Source organism: Stomoxys calcitrans, chromosome 5 (assembly GCF_963082655.1).
Source record: "Stomoxys calcitrans chromosome 5, idStoCalc2.1, whole genome shotgun sequence".
Lineage (NCBI taxonomy): Eukaryota > Metazoa > Arthropoda > Insecta > Diptera > Muscidae > Stomoxys > Stomoxys calcitrans.
This window is the reverse complement of record NC_081556.1, coordinates 80,507,250-80,530,595: the sequence shown is the minus strand read 5'-3', so window position 1 is coordinate 80,530,595 and position 23,346 is coordinate 80,507,250. Positions and strand designations below refer to the sequence as shown.

At 39.3% G+C, this 23,346-nt stretch overlaps 1 protein-coding gene across 1 annotated transcript in view; it reads left to right on the top strand.

The window, feature by feature from the left end:
- LOC106080697 (putative phosphatidate phosphatase) overlaps positions 1-23,346 on the top strand; it is a 71,836-nt gene that overhangs the window by 12,351 nt on the left and 36,139 nt on the right. Inside the window, exon 2 of the mRNA XM_013242165.2 lies at positions 8,762-10,080. Within this exon, the coding sequence (XP_013097619.2) occupies positions 9,474-10,080 (607 nt within the window). The 5' untranslated portion in view covers positions 8,762-9,473. The remainder of the gene's footprint in view (positions 1-8,761; positions 10,081-23,346) is intronic.

Genomic DNA, 23,346 nt, shown 5'->3' with positions numbered 1-23,346 from the left:
CCGTTTAAGGCATTGGAACCATGTTCGTCCCGCGGTCGAAAGCACTCTTTTTATGGATGCAGGTCGTTGTAGATTGCAAATAGCTCTTATCTAAAGCGAATCTTTGATATCGCTACTAGAAACATCAATCTGCATGTGATTTAGCTAAAATTTGCTATGTGAAGTATATTTATCACCTATAATATTTCAAATTCTCATCTTAGCGTTGACTTTTCTTTCTCTAATGAGACTTTAGGTAACATTTTACATACATTTTCCACATACTTTCTACATCTCTAGCAATTTTTCCGACAACACTATTACCACTCAACAGCAACAGCGCCACATATTTGACGGCAATCATCGCGCTCATCTGTAAAGTGAATTGCCTGGGATATAAAACACATACCCTAAGCCAAAATAAAATAAATACAAAAAAAAAAAAAAATTAACAAGCCAACAAATTGCTTTCATATTCCTGGAATAAACAAAGCATCCATTAGCACTTCACTCATCACTTACCAGTACTTGGGAACTATAGGAGCCGAAAAAAAAACAGAATACCGAAAAAATTCGGTATTTTCACCGATTAAAAAATGTGTATAAAACGAGTAGGCGTTATTCTTAAAGATTTTTAATAACAAAACTAAAACAAAAAGAAAACAGGAAAACTGAATAAATTTCTTTTTACCCATACAATTGTTTATCTTCGGAATAAATTCGAGAGCAAATATTTGTACGAGGCAGACGGACGGATGGGACGGGACGAGACGTACATTGCCTTTTTGGTGAATAGTCTAAGGTGTAAAGTCTACAGCCAGTGTTTGCATACACCTTGTCCAAGCCAATTTCAATGATCGGGAAAATCTGTACAAATATTAGGAAAATATTTGAGTATTTCTCCCGAGTTCAGTTCATTCGGTCGACCATTCATGCATTGATTTTGTGGTTTTACTTGAATTTATGACTTTCTTGTGCATGCTATACATCTGAGAGTAGGAATTCTTTCTTCGTTTCTGTTTGCTTCTTTTTTTTTGGTTGCATTCAAATGAGTGATCGTAAATTTTTCTCGTGTAGGCATTTTACAACAACCTCTACAAGATAGATAACCTTAAAAATTTATATGTAATACCAAACCAACGGGTGCAACGGAGGTACATGAAGGGGGGGAGTTTATGTATTTTTGCTTTTAGCGCCAAAGGTTCAACAGTCCTATAAATTACAAACTTTGCGCCATAAAGAAGTGTTGTAAATTTTGGAATGTTTATTATTTTATAATGCACTGAAGCTTTTCATCATCTGCTCAAGGTAAACATAGAGTTCAGGGATGCATTAAATATTACAAAGAAATTGGTATTTTAATTTGATGATAGCATCTTGAGTCGATATGCGAGGTTAATGGAAAATCTGTCATTACAACGATCTGTCAATTAATTGAATTGAGAAAAAGTTAAAACAGACAGAATAAAAAAAAACTTTGTTTAAAAGAAGAAAATCAATTGTATCCATTTACCAAAGTTGTATAAAGTAGATTATAGTCTTTTCAATAACAGATTTTTAGTTAGAGGACTACTCGCGGTGAAATTGGGTCTTCTACAACTAGACTCAAAAAAAGTGACCCCATGGTTTAGTTAAAATGAACCAATTTTCAATAAAATTAAACTTCATATAGCGTTAAAAACATTTTATTTCGAATAGCGAAATCATATGAACTTCTGGTGAGTTTAACGATAACTTGTTCCAATGCATTTTTCTTCATTCTGTACAAATGGTTAACAATCGTGTATGAATGAAAATTTAACGATGTGGCGGAACGTCAGGCGTTTGAGGAGATCGTACAAGCGACTGTTGATTGGGAGCAAGAAAGATCACTTTACGAGATTCGTACAGGACAACAGAGCAAAGTATACCGCGTGTGCCGGCGTGGTAGACTGCAGGTTTCTAGTCAGGAGTACCTGGGCGGTTTAGAATGGGAAGACAATTTTTTAAGTCTATAGATAATAAATACCCTTACAGACTAATAACAATATATTTACAAATGTATTAACCTAAGAATTTACAAATAATATAATTTTCCTTTCTAAACTTTCTCTATTCTCAGATAGATCTAGTATATCTTTCAGTTGATTAAATTGACAAAGGATCATTATTGGCATAGTTGGTTTTATAATAAGAAATTTTCAAAAGATCAAAATATCTGGCAGGAATCAAAGAAAGAAATCAGGAATCTATTTGACCATGAATTAATTTAGTCAAAAACGTAATGTTTAGCATGGTTCTACGACTTTTTAATGTAGGAAGCTTTATAAGATTTAATCAGTACTCATACGAAGGTAATGAACTTCTGTCCCACCCATTTTGACGGAGATAAAATAATAGAAATTGGGTTTTAACCGCTTCTATCAAGTCAGAATGAATATTGTAGTTTGGATTCCATACCACTGAACCATACTCGAGATTACATCTGACTAGCGACGTATATAAGTTTTTCGTCACAGAGAAATCGTTAAGTTCTTTACTCCAGCGTTTCATGAAGCCAAGAGCACTACGTGCTTTATTTACAACCATTGAGATGTGTTGACGGAAGTTTAAGGGTTGGTCTAGAAGAAATCCAAGGTCTTAAAGCTATAGACTACTTGAAGTTGATTGGAACCCAAAAAGTAGCTAGTTTTAAGAGAGGTTATTCTTGAAAATGATATGTGTTTGCATTTGGAAACATTAAGGTCCATAATGTTCTGGTTGCACCATTCGTAAAGTGTATCAAGGTCATACTGAAGATAACGCTGTTCATCAGAGTCTCTCTTTGATCTGAAGATCTTTACATCATCTGCATACATCAAAATATTCGAGTGCTTTTAAGTAAAAGGGAGATCGTTTATGAACAAACAAAATAGCACAGGACCAAGATGACTACCCTGTGGAACACCTGAAGAGACAACAATTGATTTGGAAACTGCAGTACCAAATTTAACTCTTTGCGTACGTCCAGTCAGTTATGATCTGATCCACTTTATTAAAGATGGACTGAAACCAATAAGGACTATTTTTTTTTAACAGAAGGTTGTGGTTGACTTTATCAAATGCTTTACTAAAATCGGAATATATAGTATCCGTTTGTTAGCATTCTCTAAGGCCAGCGTTGACCAAACAAGTAAATTTTAAAATATTTGTTATCGTCGATTTCGATTTCCGGAACCCATGTTGGTGGGGAGACAGTAAAGAAGAGACTTGATATAAAATAGTGTCAGTCAGAATTTTCTCTAATAGCTTCGGAATAGCATTCAAAATTGAAATGCCCTGTAATTAGAAACCTCATTGCGATTTCCGGCTTTAAATAACGGTCTTATATAAGATTGCTTCCACAATTCCATGCTTCCAGATATCCATGCTTTAATGAACTGTTGAGAAGTGTAAAAAGGGGATACGAAAGTTCGAGAGCGCAATGCTTTAAAGTGTTCGATGGAATTCCATCTGGACCGGGATTAAAAGTTATCTTCAGTGACATTTTTAATAAATTTTCAAGTACTACGATTTCGCCAATCCCAGACACGTCTATAAAAGCTGAATTGTTGATTGTGTATAGTTAAATCCCACATAAATCATAATAAATATCTGAGTAAGTAGTGCTAAAAATGTCAGCAAAGATGTCGGCAATGCCCGAATCGTTGTCAACTTTAGCTTTATAACTAAGAAAGTTCGGCAAACTATTACAACGTCGCTTTGAATTCACAAATTTGTAAAAGGATTTAGGATTTGATTTCAATTGATTTCTAATTTTATTCAAATAACTACCATATGCCAATTTGTTTTCTTTATTATATTCGCAACTTGCTAAAGAATACATCGAAAAGTCAGACGTTGACCTTGAGCGTTTAAACCTTTTTTATAATTTATACTCCTTGTTCTTCAGCCTAGAAAGATTGGTTGTATTCCATGGAGGACCAGATGCGTTGCAAAAAGTAGTTTTAGGGATGAGATGACTGAAATGCTGATTGGATTGCAGAAACGTGTTTTAAATAAATATCCTCACATGAAGAGGGTAGGACGTAAGAACATGAAGTAGATATTGACTTCTTGGAACAAGTGTGTTAGGGTTTTAATGGGAACTTTCTTTCATAATGCGGATGAGCATGAACAGACTTCCAGTGTGGAGATGATCATGCCCCCTCCAAGTCTGGATAGGGTAAAAATACTGGACAGCGTCTGCCGGCTTAGAAGCAGAAGTTTACCTTAAACGGATGGTATGACTGGACAGATGAGTAAAAGCATCTGGAAGGCCATACTTGATCATCTCGAGTTAGTATATACACCTACTTCGGTAGGTTATTTCCTTCGTTCGTGGAAATGTGCCCGAGTCGTTGTCCTTCTGATCGAATAGGAACCGTCCGCATGATCGAATAGGAACCGTTCACCTACGATTCGATTTGGCGAAGCTAACATTAGAAACGCAATGCTCGTTAAATGTCCGACGTTGACTATTTAAGAGAGAGAATGGGTTTTCTGTTCGCTCGGGTGAAGGAGAAGGTGTTTGTAGTAGCCATAACGGTTAAGCATGTTCTGAGAAGTGATTGGGGTCTTAGTCGTCGGGCTGTTCGGTTCATATATGGTGGTCTATTTGTTGCTTGCTAAACTTATGGAGCGCCTTGGTGGCACGGAATTGCTGCGACTTTCCTTGAACGAAAGAATATCCTTTCTTGTCAGAGGTTCCCAATGCTGGCTTGATTGCTTGTGTGTAGTGCTGTTTCGGCAGTAGCAATACAGGTATTGCTTGGCGTCCTGCTTGTTTCATTTGTGAGCTATTTGGCTGTTCTGTACAGTGTGAAAAAGGGAATTCCATTAGTGCATGTTTATTGGTTCACTGCTTCTGAGCTAGCAGATGGAGATATAAGGCGGCGCTTCTTTTAGAAAGTCTTGATGGTGGTGGAGAACCAGATGGACGAACAGCGACAATGATTGGGTGATTTACCAAAAAATTCGTGACGCGACATTCATATGGGACTGCCCGACCTTAGTCTGTGTTTCATACTGACGGGACGTGGCTTATTTAATGCTTTACTGCGTCAGAGGAATTTGTCCCCGACTGATTTGTGTGGCTGTAGAGGACCTAACAGAATTCCCGTACTATACAGACACAAGAGATTTAGGCGCGATGGGGATTAGTGAGGCGGTGTGGGACTTCAGTAGGTGCCTTGAAGTCCCGGAAAGTATTTATTAGGAGAAGAACGCGACAAAGTGGAGGAATACACACTAGATATTCATAGTGGTATGTTGTCTGTCTAGCTCTACCGAGTGATTTTATGCTACGCATTACACAGCCTGGCAACTGGCTTGTCCATATTGATGCTGCAGCGTTCGCTCGTTGCTTATTCCCGTTGCCATTGTGGTTATATTTATGAGTCTCATGTTGGAGCTGATATGTGTGACGTGGCTCGTGGGGGCTGCCATGTTCTATTTATTTACTGAAAGGGCCTGGGTGCTTTGCTGGAAAGGAAATTGAACTTCAAATCAAACATTTTGGAAAGGGCAAGAAAGACAACTCTTGCCCTAAACAATTGCAAGAGAGCTATTGGCAAAAGTTGGGGGTTTAAACCGAGGGTTCAAATCATCAACCTACTGTTTAATACAAAGTAGTATTGACAATAGTGGTACATTCTATATAGAACCGACTGGAATACAATATCCCTGGTAAGAGAAGTTATATAGATTTCTATACGGATGCTACCAAACAACGCCACGTGTGCTATGGGGTGTACTCTCTAGAATAAGAACTGGTTGTTGTTGTATCGGTTTGTTGTGATCTATCTTTCGTCTGCTTGATTCTGTTGAGTGTCAAGATCCAGGAACTCTGCAACTAAGATGGGGTATGTCCAGAGGGATCTGGGTTTGAGTCGAGTGGGTCTGGGCAGTTAAACAGGTGACGTGTATCGTGTGGTCCCCGGTTACAATCGGGACATATATCTTGCACGTCGACATCAAACCTTGCTCTGTAAGAGTTGAGGCAGTTGCATCTGCCGGAACGTAATTGAGCCAGAACTACTCAGGTTTGCCGGGGGTGGTCAATTTCTTCGGGTGCAATGGCAGGCGATCGTTCTCTAAGGACTACATTCAGGACTACATGTTTAGACACGCTTGATATGCCGCTTGATCTAGAGGTTCTCTCTAGTAGGGCTGAACCTCACGCTCTAGATCATGTAGATCTACCCCAAAACTTCTGGGCGGTGGATATCTATACACAAGATGATGATTTGGATGGTCTCTGCGATAACAGCCCAAAAGGTATAGCTTAGACAGCATGTAGTTATGTCGTCGTCTCCTGATGGAGGTGGTTCACATGGGAACTGAGGAGATAGCCTGTCGCAGTTCGGAGGGTCATATTGGGAAGTTAACCCGATCACTCTAGTGAAACGGAAAACTTTGCAATTAAAGCAATGGTGGAATGGCTAAGATATAAGATCATAACGACGATGGGCATATATATCTTTTTACACAGCCCGGCAGCCATTAAATCTCTGAGGAACATCTTTCTAAAATCAAAACAAATAAAAAGGCGCTAAGTTCGGCCGGGCCGAACTTTGGATATCCATCACCTCGGGTATATATTAAAAACACATTTCGTCAAAATCCGCTGAAAAATTCAAACCTTATGCCCTGTAGCAGCTATATCGAAATACGTTCCGATTTGGACCAAATACTAATAAGTAGAAGTCATTGTTCGATTGTGTATAACAAAATATCGATCTCTTTAGTAGCTATATCAAAAAATAAACCGATCTGAACCATATACGACACGGATGTCGAAAAGCCTAATATAAGTCACTGTGTCCAAATTTCAGTGAAATCGTATTATAAATGCGCCTTTTAGGTGGCCAAGACTTTAAATCGAGATATCGGTCTTTATGGCAGCTATATCCAAATCTGGACCTATTTAGGCAAAGTTTCAGAAAAATTTCGAAGAGCCTAACACAACTCATTTCCCAATTTTCAGCGAAATCGAACAATAAATGCGTCTTTTATGGCCCCAAAACCTTACATTGAGAGATCGGTCTATATGGCAGCTATATTCAAATATGGACCGATCTGAGCCAAATTGAAGAAATTCCAAAATTTCGGTGATATCAGACATAAATGCGCTTTTATGGGCCCATAACCTTAAATCGAGCGATCGGTCTATATGCAGCTATATCCATATCTGGACCCATCTGGGCCATATTATTGGAGGATGTCGAATGGCCTAACACAACTCACTGCTCCAAATTTCGGCGACATCGGACAATAAATGCGCCTTTTATGGACCTAAGACCCTAAATCGGCGGATCGGTCTATATGGCAGCTATATCCAAATCTGGACCGATCAGAGCAAAATTGAAGAAGGATGTCGAGTAGCGTGATTTCAACAGACAGACGGACGGACAGGGCTAGATCGTCTTAGATTTTTACGCTGATCAAGAATATATATACTTTATAGAGTCGGAAGTGGATATTTCGGTGTGTTGCAAACGGAATGACAAAATTAATATACCCCATCCTTCGGTGGTGGGTATAACTAGGAACTTCCTTACACATTCCAGGGGTACTGGAATCTGAGTATAGCGCTTGCAACATGTAAGCTAAGTCTCAAGAATCATGCCCGAAAGGCAACGATTGGCAAATGGTCACAAAGTGGTGTTTGTGAACACTCCAAAATTATTACTAGTTTTGCTGTCGATGGCTAGAACAGACGTCTCAGTCATTGCATCCTTCGTGCCATGTCACTGACTTTTCGAAAAACATTCTGCCTGTAACTACCTTTGCCGAAGATGTGATGACATCGAGGAGGAAGAGACACTAGAACATCTGCTGTGAGTGTCCCGCATTGGGAGTCGGAAGTAGTTCGTTCCATTTAAGTTCATCATTTCTTTGACAACTGGTCTGATTTAGCGGATGTGAACATTCGAGAGGGCTTTTTAAAGCGATCTTAATGGTTCAACGGTAAGAACTAGAAGGCATTTTCCTTCCTTCTGCTGTTCCTGTGGTATCACAACGGACGAAAACGTCTAAGTGAATCTGATGGAAGACTTCCACTTAAACCTAACTATCCTTCCTGCAAAATTTCATGAGAATCGACAAACGAATGACTACATTATTGCAATGTTAGTCGATCCAACATATATATGTGAGGAATCTGGACCGATTTTTCTCCATTTCCAAAGACGTCATCCTTAGGCCAACAGAAATACCTTTTGACTTAATCTGTTTTAAATATCTTCACAAACCAAAAGACGGCTAAGCGTATGCAGCATAGCGTATCCATGATTTCTAAAAGCTGTCTTTTGTTTGAGATTGAGTTGTACTCCCGCTGTTCTTTAAAATAATGTTTGTGAGTTAATTTTGCAATTTGCCTTTTGTTTCAGATAATCTACCTTCTTATTCCAAATAACCATGAAATTGACAGTAAAATGCAACAAAAGAATTAAAAAAAGAAAAAATACTTTGATGTGCGGTTCATAACCGATCCTCTGGTCACAATTTAAATAGAGGCAAATGGAGACAAGTGCATTATCATACACTCCACGACAATGCAAAGAGGTTGATACTCAATGTAATTCGCGGAAGTGTAAACAAATCTCAAAAACCAAAGGTTCTTTAGACAAAAGACGCACGCCTTCGTGCTACCTGACCCTGCGTCAGACTTGGTTGCAAAATGACGCCTAGACCTTAACAAGATGCATAACGAAAAAAAACACAAGTCTTTGTTCGAAGTTCACCTTAACTTAATTGCATTCTGTTTTGTTCTCATCTACAGGTATTTCTTTTGTGTGAATTGGTAATCATCCGAAAAAAGGCTAAGGCTAACGCATAAACAAAAGAGTCCAGAATCCCAGAAGACAATCACTGCATCAGTGATCCCAAAAAAATCTATGGAAGAAATTCACATGTCATCGATAAACAAAGGAGGGAATCAACCATACCACAATCATAGCATACATCGAACATAAGCAATGATCAGGTGAAACCCATAAGTATTCCACTGAAATCGAAGTCATCATCAGATCATTGTCAAACAGATCATCGTCATCATCATCATCATCAGCAGCAGCAGCAGCTCACCCTCAGCCATAATTTGCTTTGCCGTTCATCCACATATCCGCCTCATGTATGGACGATGGTAGCAAACGACACTTCAGCAGACTACATACATTTTTTGTGGATTTTCATATTAAATTGATAGTGAATTGATAGGAGGTCTGCTGCATTGGTCTACATCTGGCGTCTTGGTTGTTAAAGCAACTCGTGACGTCACATTTTTCATACATCTCACAGAGATACTAGAGCAAGCCGAGAGCGAGTGGGGCCATAAATTCCTTGGGAATTATCAAAAGTGTATCATCGTCATTCCCCCTCGTTTAATTAATCACTCTTAAGACGACACTCGCGCCGACAAGACAGCTTGAGAAACAGCTTTCCCCCTCAAGGCAGCTCCTCACAAGACACACTCAGCGCGTGAATTCCTCAGCATGAATAGTTTGCGGCCTAACAGCGTTTGCGACACCACACCGCTGCAGCGTCTGGAAAGTCAGAGCAGCTGCAGTGAACCATCTTCGCCGACATTGAACGGGGCCACATTGGCTGCAGCCTCCATTTCGGCTGGCCTATGTGGCGCTGCTGTAGCTACTGTGAGCAAGAAGGCAGCAACAGCAGGGCCTGGAGTGGCCAGCACAACAACAACAGCTCTACTCTCGCCTCGAAGTGGTGGCAACGGTGAGTGTGACAACAATTATCTTGGACCGGGCGCTGGGGCAAATGGTCTAGCTGCCTCATCTGGTGGCTGTGCCTTGAGCATGGGCTCTGGTGGCAGTGGCATCTCAGCTTCACCATCGACAACAACTACAGCGAGTACGGCTAGCACCACATTGTCATCGCTATCGAACCACAACAACAATAACAATAACAACCACAAGAACGAGAAGAGCTTGAATATTTTCATCAATTCCGGTGTTAGTGGTGGCCACAACGGTGCCCTGGTCAGTGGAGTTGGTTTGGGTCAAAAACATAAAATGGAATTATATGGCTCGCGCAAGATATGCTGTCGAATTTTTGTGGATTTCGTTCTCTTGGCCTGCGGTAAGTAGAGATAACGATTATTCTTTGTGTTAAAAAAGGAAAATAGTTCACGACTGATTCACTGAACGAGGGAAAATTGGAAATTGCGGGAAAATGTAGTGCCAATATTTCGTGGGGTAGTACCAACATTAATAAGCGAGGCTAAGCCCTGGCAGAATTCTTGAATGCTAACGACCCAATAATGCCAAATATTGCTAACACTTCACCCTTGTTAATACGATACCGGAAGAGGTTGTTAGATGTGACAATATGTTCGGAAAATCTAATCGATAAGGTTCAGGAATATAGGGCCTCCATGGAGCAGAGCACTGCTTCTCGGACTATCGTAACTTTAAGTTTAGAATAACACGGCTAGCAGCGAATCTTATAAGCTTCGGGAATAAAGTGAAAACTAACGTGACAAAATGTGGAAGACTATTCAGACGAAAACTTGGGCTTTGAATTGTCCAAGTATAGAAAACATTGACGACATGTCAACAGGTTTACGACTGTAGTTGTGGGGTTTTCCCCACATTTCCTCATTTTTCCTCTTCGGAAAATTAAATAAGCCCAAGAAAAACACGGGATGACCGGCGAGATTCACAATATTGGGAAAGAGGTCCGCAGACTTTATAACAGGACAAGTCGAAAAAAGCGGAAGTTTATTGGAATGTGTATTACACACGGCTCAAGGAATACAATAAGATTATCAGAGCGGCAAAACTTGCCTCCTGGAAGCTTTCCTGCGAACTGGTTAATAGCGTTAATGATGTCGCCAAGATGAACAAGTTTCTCTCACAGTGTGCCTAAGACTTGCATATACTCTGAAAGCATGGCAAGAGGTCAAGTTGGTATTTAGACACAAGTCCGTCAAAGCAAGTTATGCTACACCAAAGGCGTACAGGTCTTACGTACTTTCCACTCTAAACCATGGAACGTATTGTGATTGCCATAATAAAGAGGAAGTCATCCAGTGTAGAGTGCGAATTTCATAACAAAAGTTGGGTTCAAGTTCATGGGGGGTCGCCCTAGCTCCAAAACCTCTTAAAATAGGTTTATTTGACGATCATGACAATATGGGACTCAAATGAAAGGTATTCGGGAGTAGATTACGAATATGGTCAGGAAGTAGGAATAGGCTTTATAATTTATTGATAATGGAAGGGGGCGGACCCTCCACCGTTACCCCAAAAACACCACCCAAAATCAAAAGTGGACGGATAAGGACAATATGGTGTCAAATGAAAAGTATGCGGGAGTTGATAACGATACAAATTCATATCCAAGTATAGGGGGTCACCCCATCCCCACAAAAACGGTCAAAATTGGCACATTAGCCAATTATGGATATATGGAACTCAGTTTGTTTGTTTCGTATAGACAGCAGAACCGATTGTCTCGTAATTTTCACATTTTGTGTAGGTTGGTTTGGAAAGAAACATAGGCTATATAATTTTTCTGTATCGGAAGGTGGACGGACCCTCTCCCTTGTGCCGAAAACATTAGCCAAAATCAAAAGTGGACCGATCGGGTCAATTTAAGTATCAAATGAAAGGTATTGGAGAGTAGAATACGAATATGGCATTAAAATTTGAGTCTAAGTACCCATCGGGCCGCCCCATCCCCATAACTCCCCCAAACAGACATATTGGACGTTCATTTCAATATGGGGCTCCATTGAAAGGTATTCGGGTGTAAATTTCTAATCTGGCATACAAAATCAGATCGAAGTGTAGAGAATCACGCCACCTCGCAAAAAAGCCATTAGACCCATTATGACTATATGATACTTGATACTGAACCGATTTTCTTAAACTTTTTAAATAGATTGTCTACGTAAGGGTATCTAATGAAAGGTATTGGAGACCAGAAAACGAATATGGTAGAAAAATTTGGGTCCAAGTACTAATGCATGGCATTGTACCTCGCAAATGTCGCCAACATTAAGAGGGGATAAACACCGCTTTGTGCGATGTTCTCGCGAGGATTCATAGGCTACAATGGCACGAATTTCGCATTCAGGGCGAAGTGTCCCCACCCTAAAAAGATATTAGAGAATTAAAGAAGGCGCAGCGGAGCGAGCCCGGTTCGGCTAGTTGGTATATAAATGTGCTTGCAGTGGCTCTTGGAGTGAAAATCAGGCGATATACATACATGACAGCTATATTTTAATCTTGGAAGATTTCTATAAAATTCACCAGTAAAGTCGAGAGTCATAAGAAAGTCCCTCATGCCAAATTTCGAGAGAATCGGTTAGCAAATGACCACTTTATTGCAATATTTCTTAAAATCGGACGAACATATATATAGGAGTTATATCTAAATCTCAAATGATTTGAAACAAACTTCTCAGATATTGTGGTAGTCGCCGAGGAACGCGTTGTGCATAATTTTGGCAATATTGGTATATAAATGCGCTTGCAGTGGCTCTTGAAGTGGAAATTGGGCGATATGCATATATGGCAGCTAAATCTAAATCTGAACCGATTTCTATGAAATTTGCCAGCAATATCGAAAATCGAGAGAAAATCCTTCCTACCAAATTTCAAGAAAATCGTTTAATAAATGATCTTTTTATTGTATTATTACTGCAAATCGGACGAACATATATATGGGAGCTATATTCATATCTGGAACGATTTTATCCAATTTCAATTAGCTTCGTCTCTAGGCAGAAAAACATACCTGTACCAAATTTGAAGACGATCGGACGAAAACTGCGGCATGTAGTTTATTCACAAATTAACGGACATAGCTAAATTGGATCAGAAAGTGATTCTGAGTCGATCTGCATCCTTATCAATGGGTCTATCTCTCTTCCTTCTGGGTGTTAGAAACAAATGCGCTAAGTTATAATACCCTGTACCACAGTAGAGGTGTAAAAATAGAAGAATCCTTCAATGCCTAGACGTACACATTGATAGTATGCATTGGCATTGAGGGGGCTTTTAACAATATGCAGACCGACACACTGATCCAAGCCTTATTCCAATACCAAGTGGACCAGGTCCTTAGAGACTGGGTAAAACATATGCTAAGGAACAGGTGGATAAATTTTGGGTCCTATGAGATAAATGAGGACACTTTATCACTACTCCTATGGATGGCCACCATAAATAACCTTTTACTGATGCTGAATGAGAAGGGATTTGAACCCGTCTGCAGATGGCATACGACTGTGCTAGACCTAGGGGTCTCAATGATAACCCAGAAAAAACCGAAATCTGCTTGTTCACGATTAAGACAAAGGTGGGCCAATTTAATATACCACGTCTCCTCAATAGAACAATTTCGATATCTGACAAGGTCAAATACTAGGTGTGATCTTGGAAAGGAAACTGAATTGGAAGTGTCACATTCAGTAGCGTACCGAGAAGGCTCACATATGTTGGGCACTGTGTAGACTGGCCGTAGGCTCGAAATGGGGCTCTACAGGAGCATTGCAAATTAGCAAATTTTGCCCATGAACATTCCATTTCAGGAACAGGAGCAAAGTTCTCACATATCAATGAGTACAATCCGATTCGAGATTAAGCTCGATGATAAGGGACCTCCTTTCTATAGCCGAGTCCGAACGGAGTGACACCATGCGACACCACTTTCAAGGGAAGTTTTTGGATGGCATAATACGTCACAGATTTCGCCAGCATTGAAGGGGAGAACCACAGCCGAAAATTTGTTTTTTTTTTCTGGTCCCGCCAGGATTCTAACCCAGGCGATCAGCATCATTGACGGACATACTAACATGTACATAGTGTTCTGTTATGACTTCTAACAACTGTACACCGATCTCGCTTCTTGACTTCTTGAGCCCCTGGAAACCCCAATTTTTTTCTGATTTGGCACATAGTGTTCTGTTATGACTCTTAACAACTGTGGCAAGTACCGTCCCAATCGGTCTATAACCATATATAGGTCCCATATTTTAGCACAATTCGTGGTCATGGATAAGCTCTTAGGACGCTTTTACTTCTTTTTATTTTCTTTTAGTTATTTATATTTGCTCGAAATGTGATACGAGTTGTTTAATAACTCATCTGAAAACATCCGGCGAGGTCCATCAAAATTAGTTCAGAAATAGACAAAGCTCCCACTTTGTACCTATAGGGTAGGTGTAGGGTATTATAAAGTCGGCACCGCCCGACTTTTGCCTTTGCCTTACTGGTTTGAATTTTATTTTGAATACCATATGTCCATAATGGCTTTATGATTTGATTATATATTAATAACTTGTTTATATTAGAGACTTTAGAATTTATTGAGCAGATCCTGTTTAATTGTTCTATCTTTAGTTGTTTTTCTTAGAGCCTTTTTATATGTTTTTATATCAAAAATGTTCCGCAATCGTAAATACTTTCAAATTTCGTTTTGCACCTCTTGGTCAAAATGCCCCTCAGCTACGTAATTTCGGTTTTGTATTTTTTTGTTTACTCACTATAGGCACTCAAGCAAAATTTCGCTTAAACCACCCAACTTTGAAATTCATATCTTCATTATGTCGAACAATATTAAAGAAACTTCGTCTTCGGTTAGTGTAACCTTACCCTTTGTTCACAACCTTAAAAAAGGTTTGACTTTAGAGGTTCAAACCCTTACTGTAGGTCAGTGCACAACCCTAACTTGGAATTTCCTACCAACCATTACCCTAACTTTGTTCCATATAGTGTGGGTAAGCCTTCTTAAAAGTTCTCAAAAAGTCAAATCGTAGAATCGGCAATTCGCTATCTGTGTAAAATTTCCAGCAACAAGTTTGCTTGTTCAGATCATCATCAGAAATACAAAAGACAGAGAGGTATCTCCTGTTTCTTACTGTAATATTCGTGGGAATATTTATTGTATTGTATCTGCCGCACAAGGCAAAAATATATATATACGAATATGTTATAAAAACCGTAAGAGTTTATTCCAAAACCAAATGAATGAAAACGCATATAGTGTTAAGCAAAATAAGTCGCCGATAAATTTATCTTTGCATTGAAATAAAAATAATATAATTAAGTGATTACTTCTATAACAACTATTAACGCATATCCAAAATGTAATCATTCATCATTTAATGTCAGCCGTGTTGTATGTCAACCAAACTTGATAGATGCCCCCCTACTTCAATATAAATAATAAAAAAGAAAAAAATCTTTTATACATATTAATAAATAAATAATCATATATACACACACTTTATATGTTATAGGCATACGGATATATTTATGCAAAAATATGCTGTTTAATCGCAACTTGCAAAACAGTAAACAAAATTCGTAACGCAATCTGACTCATGCACCTATCACAGCACGCAATACAGCATATGGATAGACTTTAATCAACGGGATGCCGCTCGCACTTAAATATCCAAAAAAGAAATTAATATTGATTTGGATTCATTAAAATTGATTAATGTTGTGAAAAATTCTCTCTCATTCAGTTTCAATAAGTATTCAAAATACTCACAGACATGCCCATGAGAGTTATCTTCCACAAGCTTCAATTACAACTTTTCCTATCTTCGGTCTTCGTGAGAATGCTATGGTGGCTGATGTGAAAAAAACGCCGACACTGCATTGACTTATCGTATGTAAAACGTTTTTTTTTTTTTCTTTTTGGTTTTACTCACAATTGAACTTTTTGCACTTTGCTCGTGATCTTTCAGACATTAATGCCTTCTTTAGTATTCAATATGTTTTACATTCAGTAAAATATGTCATTCATTGGATGCCATTTTGTGTTGTCATGAATGATCTGCAGCAAAACCATCAATCGAATAGAAGGGGATTCCCAAACGGTGGAAAACAATTAACTATGGCAAAGACGGTAGGTTTGCATTGCATTTCATTCATACCGCACGGTTGAGTCAATCGAAAATGAATTGCCCTATAACAATTTATAACAAGTAAAAGCGTGCTAAGTTCGACCGGACTGAATCTTATATACCCTCCACCATAGATCGCATTTGTCGAGCTCTTTCCACGGAATCTCTTTTTAGGCAAACAAAGGATAATAGAAATGAATTGCTATGTTATTGGAACAATATTTAGGTATCGGATTATAATTGAACTGAATATTGGAGACCATAGTAAAAGTAGTTATGTAAAATTTCAGCCGAATCTAGTAAGAATTGTGCACTTTAGGGGGTGAAGAAGTAAAATATGGAGATCGGTTTATAGGGGAGCTGCATTAGGCTATAAACGGATTCATGGCATTTTCGACACGTATGTTGAAGGTCATGTTGTACAAATTTCACCGAAATCAGATAATAATTGCGCCCTATAGAGGCTCAAAAAGTCAAGACCCCATATCGGTTTATGGGGTCGTCCAAAATTTCAGCCAAATCGGATAAGTATTGCCGCCTCTAGTGGCTCAAGAAGTCAAGATTTAAGATCGGTTTATATGGCAGCTGTACCAGGTTATGAACCGATTTGAATCGTACTTGGCACAGTTGTTGGAAGTTGTGATGAAACACGTAATGCAAAATTTCATCGAAATCGGATAGGATTTGCGCCATCTAAAGGCTCAAGAAGTCTAGACCCCAGATCGGTTTATATGGCTGCTATATCAGGTTATGGACCGATTTCAACCATACTCTGCACAGTTGTTGGAAGTCATAATAAAACACCTCACGCAAAATTTCAGCCAAATTGGATAAGAATTGTGCCCTCTAGCGGCTCAAGAAGTCAAGATCCCAGATCGGTTTATAAGGCAGCTATATCAGGTTATAGGCCGATTTGAACTATTCTGAGCGCAGTTGTTGAAAGTCATAACAAAACAGCTCATGCAAAATTTCAGCCAAATCTGATAATAATTGCGTCCTCTAGTGGCTCAAGAAATCAAGACCCCAGATCGGTTTATATGGCAGCTATATCAGGTAATGGACCGATTTGAACTATTCTTAGCACAGTTGTTGGAAGTCATAATCACACCTCATGCATTTCAGCCAAATCGGATAAAAATTGTGCCCTCTAGCGGCTCAAGAAGTCAAGATCCCAGATCAGTTTATATGGCAGCTATATCAAAACGTGGACCGATATGGCCCATATACAATCCCAATGGATCTACACTAATAGGAAATATTTGTGCAAAATTTCAAGCGGCTAGCTTTACTCCTTCGAAAGTTAGCATGCTTTCGACAGACAGACGGACGGACATGGCTAGATCAACTTAAAATGACGTGACGATCAAAAATATATATACTTTATGGGATCTTAGACGAATATTTCGAGGAGTTACAAACAGAATGACGAAATTAGTATACCCCATGCTATGGTGGAGGGTATTAAAATACTCACTTTGTAGCAGTCAGGGAAATATTTTATTTAGTTCCTTGGGTAACAGATGTAAGACTCAAGACGTTTGGTGGAATGCTGACTGATAAAAAAATGCTTTAACAAAGGGTGATTTTTTAAGTGCTATAGAAAAGTTTTTCAAAAAAAAAAAAAAAACATAAAATGCAGAAAAATTTTATTTGAATCGATTGTACGGTGAAGATTATTTCATGCAAATGTTGACCGTGAAAGCGCCTCAAATGGTCCATTCGCTTAGTCCAATTTTGGTATACTCCTTTCAACATTTCGGTCGGTATCTCACGAATAAATGCTTCAATGTTGTCTTTCAATGCGTCAATTGGAGTGGGCCTGTCATACCCCCACAAAAATGGTCTAAAGACGTTAAACCGGTCCCGAACATGAAATAAAATGTTAAACGAACTCGCCTCTCAATAAATTCATTGTTACGCGTGCTGTGTGTCATGTGGCACCGTCTTGTTGAAACCACATGTCATGCAAGCCAAGCTCTTGTATTTTTGGTAAAAAAACATTGGATATTATCTCACGAGAGTGCTCACGTTACGCATCATCTTTGAAGAAGTACGGTCCAATGATGTCACCAGCCCATAAACCGCACCAAACTGTGAGTTTTTCTGAATGCATTGGTGGGTAGCTCTTGCAATGCTACTGGCTGATCTTCACTCAAAAATCGACAATTCTGCTTATTTACATACCCATTGAGCCATTCGGTCGTAAAATGGAAGAAGCGCGCAATGAACTTTCTTAACAGAACACGTATTTTGATACTAAAATTCAATAACTTACAAGCGATATTCGGTCGTAAAATGATTCATGGTTAAATTATAGACCTAACGGCAGCTGTTTGACAGTGAAACAAAACACGAAACGTGCGTTGTGCTGTTTAATCCAGTGTTGACAAAAAGATAAAAGCTTAACAATCACCATTTATATGACAGCCATTTCCAAATATAGAACGATGGGATCCATATTGAACGCGGTAAGACATCCGCCTAGGCCTAGCACAGCTCACTGTGAAACATTTCAGCGAAATAGGGTAATAAACGTTTTTTTATAGCTATATCCAGTTATATGGACCGATATGAACCATGTAGATCACAGATTTCTAAAATCCCTACAAAAGTCACTGTGCCAAATTTCAGCGAAACCGGATAATAAATTCTTCTTTTATGGGCTCAAGACCTTCGATCGGGAGATCGGTCTACATGGCAGCTATATCCAAATGCAGACTGATCTGAATCATATAGGTCACGGATGTCGCAAGTCTGTAGCGCGATTTAAAACGACAGACAGACGGAAGGACATAACTAAATCGTTTTAGATTTTTACGACGATCGCGAATATATATACTTTATAGGGTCGGAAATGGATATTTCGATGTGTTGCCAACGGAATGACAAAATTAATATACCCTTTTCCTTCGGTGGTAGGGATAACAAGTAAGAGCGTACTATGTTCGGCCGGGCCGAAACTTGGGAACCCACCACGAAGAATTCTGCTAAAAATGTATACAAAATAAATTTAGTTGTAAGGCATAATTTTATTCTACATACCAAACTTCTGTCAAACCACATTAAAGCTTCTAGGAACCGAGCATGAATGATCGAGAGACCGGTTTACATGGGAACTATATCAGGCCGATATCAGACCGATTTTGATCGTACTTGACACAGTTTTTGGAAGTCGTAACAGAACATCGCATGGAAACTTTTAGCCTAATCGGATAAACACTGCGGCTAGTAAGGACTCAAGAAGTCAAATCGGCAGATCGGTTTATGTGGGAGCTATATCAGGTTAAAGACCGATTTAAACCGTACTTGGCGCAGTTGTTGGAAGTCATTACAATACACTACGTGCACAATTTCAGCCAAATCAGACAACAATTGCGGCTTGTAAGGGCTCAAGAAGTCAAATAATGCGATCGGTTTATATGGGAGCAATATAAGGTTATAGACCGATTTGGACCGTACATTGCATAACGGAACACCACGTGCCAGATTACAGCCAAATCGGACAAAAATTGCGGCTTCCAGGGGCTCAAGAACTCAAATCGGGAGATCGGTTTATATGGGAGCTATATCTAAATCTGAATCGATATGACTGATTTTCAATCTTCAAGGACCTACATCGATATTAAGTATCTCTGCAAAATTTCAAGCGGCTAGCATTACGCGTTCGCGCGGATATGGCTAGATCGACTCAGAAAGTCGAGACGATCGAGAATATATATACTTTAGGGGTCTTAGACGAATATTTCGAGGTGTTACCAACGGAATGGCTATATTACAATGCCCCCTTGCTATGATGGTGGGTATAAAAATCGATTGATTTCATTAAATTTTATACCCACCTCCATAGGATAGATGATATATTCATTTAGTCATTCAGTTTGCAACACATCAAAATATGCATTTCCGACCTATAAAGTATATATATTTCTGATCGTCGATGTTAACGATGTTCGTGTGTTTCGTATTTCTTCTATACGCTGGTTAAGTTCTTGAATGGGCCAAACCGATCTTGCGATTTATGGTCTTAAGCCCGCAAAAGCTACATTTTTTCCGATTTCTCTGAAATTTGAAACAGGAAGTTGAAGGGGTAACGATATTCAAACCTAATATGGCTCCTATCGGACCATATCTATATATAGCTACCATATAGACCGATCTGCCGATTTAGGGTCTTAAGCATATAAAAGCCGAAATTTTTATTCAATTTCGCTGAAATTTTTAATAGCAAGTTGATCAAAGCCTCCTGATATCCGACTCAAATATGGTTCAGGTCGGTATATATTCAGATATAGCTGCCATATAGAGCGATCTGCCGATTAAGGGTTTTAAGCCCATAAAAGTTGCATTTATTACCTGATTTCGCTGGAATTTGCACCGTGACATGTATTAAACCTCCCGTCATCCGACCAGATGACTATATATCAGACTATATATAAAAACTAGCTAGACAGGGCCCGCTTCGCTGCGCCTTCTTTCGCTCTCTCACGTCAGGAAATAAGTCCTGTTTGCGGGTGCTGGTACGGTCTTTCAGACATTTCGTGCCAATTTGGATATTATATAGGTGCTCTTCTCCTAAATACCTTACATTGGAGCCTTATATTGGGGGTGAGGCAGATCCCCATATAACAGATTAGTGCTCTGGTCTCAAATATCTTTCATTTGAGCCCCATATTGTCACTATTGATTTATATTTCATTTGGCTGGTGGCTTTGGAGGTGGGGCATATCTACCCTAAATAAGGATGCAAATTTCTGTAATTAAGTTATTATAAACAAACTAAATTTCGCTTAAATCGCCCCACACATCTCCGAGATCTGGCGTTTATGAAAATAGGGTAAGGAGAGGGTCCGCCCATTAAAATTTTGCCTTGAAAGTGGATATCAGATTCATACTCCACTCCCAAAAACCACATTGGAGCTAAATATTGCTATATTCGGTATAAATGTGTAGTTTAGGGGGAGTTTATGAGGTGAGGCGTCCCCGAAACACTTTTTGCCATAATCCACAAATGTGTCCAGTTTGAGGGGTATGTAGGGTGGGGCGGCCACCCACGTACTTAGCCCTGAAAAATATCAGCATCGTGCTCTACTCTCAAATTTCTTTAATTTAAGCCCCAACTGCCATTCGTTTAGGGGGAGTTTGTGGCGTAACACGACCCCCAAAAACTTGGACTCAAAATTGGATATAAAATTCGTTTTCTACTATCAAATACCTATTATTTATCGCCATAGTAGGTTTGAACCGGTTTGAAGGGAGTTTAGAGGCGAACACTTAAGAAATATCAGCATCGTGCTAGAGCACGAGGCCCATAATGTCAACCATTTGAAGGAGGCTATCAAGATATTCAAATGGGTCTCGTTCAGTTCACACTGATTATATTTTTTGTAATGGCTATCTACATTCAAAATCATATTTCAAAGCGACCGCTTGGGATACCACATTCTTAAAGAAACGCAGGTCCTTTTGTGTCCACCCCAATTTGAGCGTAAAAAGTGTAATCTACTACCAAAGACCTTTTATTCCTGGCCTATTCTCTCCTGATCGGCCTTTATATATTATTTCATATTATTCATATATTATTCTTAATTCATTTTTTTTTGGTTTGCCCTCTGACACGTCCTTTCATTTGAGTACAGTATATTCTCGGTCATCCTACATGACAGTTTGGCGTTGCATTTATTAGTAGGAGAGGGTCGGTCCCCCTGACGCTAAAAACCAAACGACAATTTATTTGAGTCGTTTTTTGTCGCGATCAACTGTCCTGCGGAACGGTTGGACGTGACCCAGATTCTTGAATCCTTATAGCAACATTAGATTCGAAATATACTGTTATAGATCTTTCTTTTAATTGACATATTATCCGATCGAACTACACGTCCTATTTAAGGGTATTTACGGGTTGGGCTTCTCCCAGACTCTGTCCTAATTGTGCATGCCAGATTCGTAGTCAAGTCCCAAAGACCCTTCATTCTATACCCAATTTGTGGCGTTGGACATTTAAACCCCTTTTTGGTTTGGGGAGGCCCCTAGGCACCTTGGACTAAATTTTTATAACAGATGTGAACTCAGTTTCCAAATATCTTTCGTTTGATACCCGATACTGTCCCAGTCGGTAAACATGTCCTGTTGTGGGGTTTTGGGGGGTGGGGAGGCACCTCAGACACCAAGAAATACATTTTTATATCAGCCTTGGACTTTACCTTTAACTAGTTCTCATTTGATATCCATATTTTCCCAATCGGTAAATTTGTCCTGCTGGGGGGTTTTGGGAGGTGGGGAGGGCCCTCAGGCACCAAAAAATAATTTTTTGTCTTAGCTTTGTATTCTACTTTAAAATACCTTTTATTTGATACCCATATTACGCAAAGCGGTTAAAGTGTCCTATTGTGTGGTGCTTTTGAGGGGTGGGGGCCCCCCGACTTTTAGGGTAACATTTTAATGCCAAGTTCGTACTCTACTCCCAAATACCTTTCATTTGTTACCTATATTGCCCAAAGCGGTGAAAGTGTCCTCTTGAGACTTTTTTGGGGGTGGTGAACCAACAGAAACTTAAGAGTGACATTTGTATACCAAATTCGTACTCTACTCTTAAATACCTTTTATTTGATACCCATATTGTCCCAATCGGTGCACATGTCCGTTTGGGTGGGTTTTGGGATGGGGCGTCCCCCCAGATTATTTTACCCCGCATCACCGAGATCTGGCGTTTTTGAAAATTGGGGTATGGGAAGGGGTCTGGTGACTTATATAAGAGTTCTCGGGACCTGAATGAAATATGACCCAGACCAGGTAGGGGAGTTTTTATAAAAGAGGATCGTTGATTTATCCATGGTGGTGAGTATCCAAAGTTCAACTTTAGTATTTCGCAAAAAAAAAATCCAAAACATCATTCAAAAATATTAAACCAATTGTGTTAATTTCTTTGAAACACAGTTATGCCAAATTTTCATTGTTTGTTTTGATAACCGTGGTGATGAGTGGGAACAAAGTGCGAATTTCAGGCAACAATGTTTGCTGTACAGTAATGCTGATCGACTAAGCAGCTTGAACATTTCATCAATTAAATGTACAGTCAGATGAAAACAACATCTAAAGGCAAAAACTCTGCCGAAGCATCATTAAAAGTGTTGCTGGGGGTATGTGGTAGGTAATAGCATGTTCCATCATTCAACACCATTGTCATCGGTTCTGCGGAGGCCAGTCACAGCTATCAAAAGCTGCCACAAAACCGCCAGCACCACAAGAATTTTTTTTTTTTCCAACCAGGGGCACTTCCACCAAAGACCGTCATCGCCACGGATGGTGTGCAATGGGGTTGAGGTGCCATGGCGATAGAATTTATGTTGATCGACACGATGTTTCCCCCATATTTGCAACGGACTTGTTTTGCTACATTTATTGTTTTTAATATTTTTTATTATTTTGTTTATTATGTTTGGATTTTGTTTTGGCGGGCGATGTAGAAATGTTTATTATGTGCT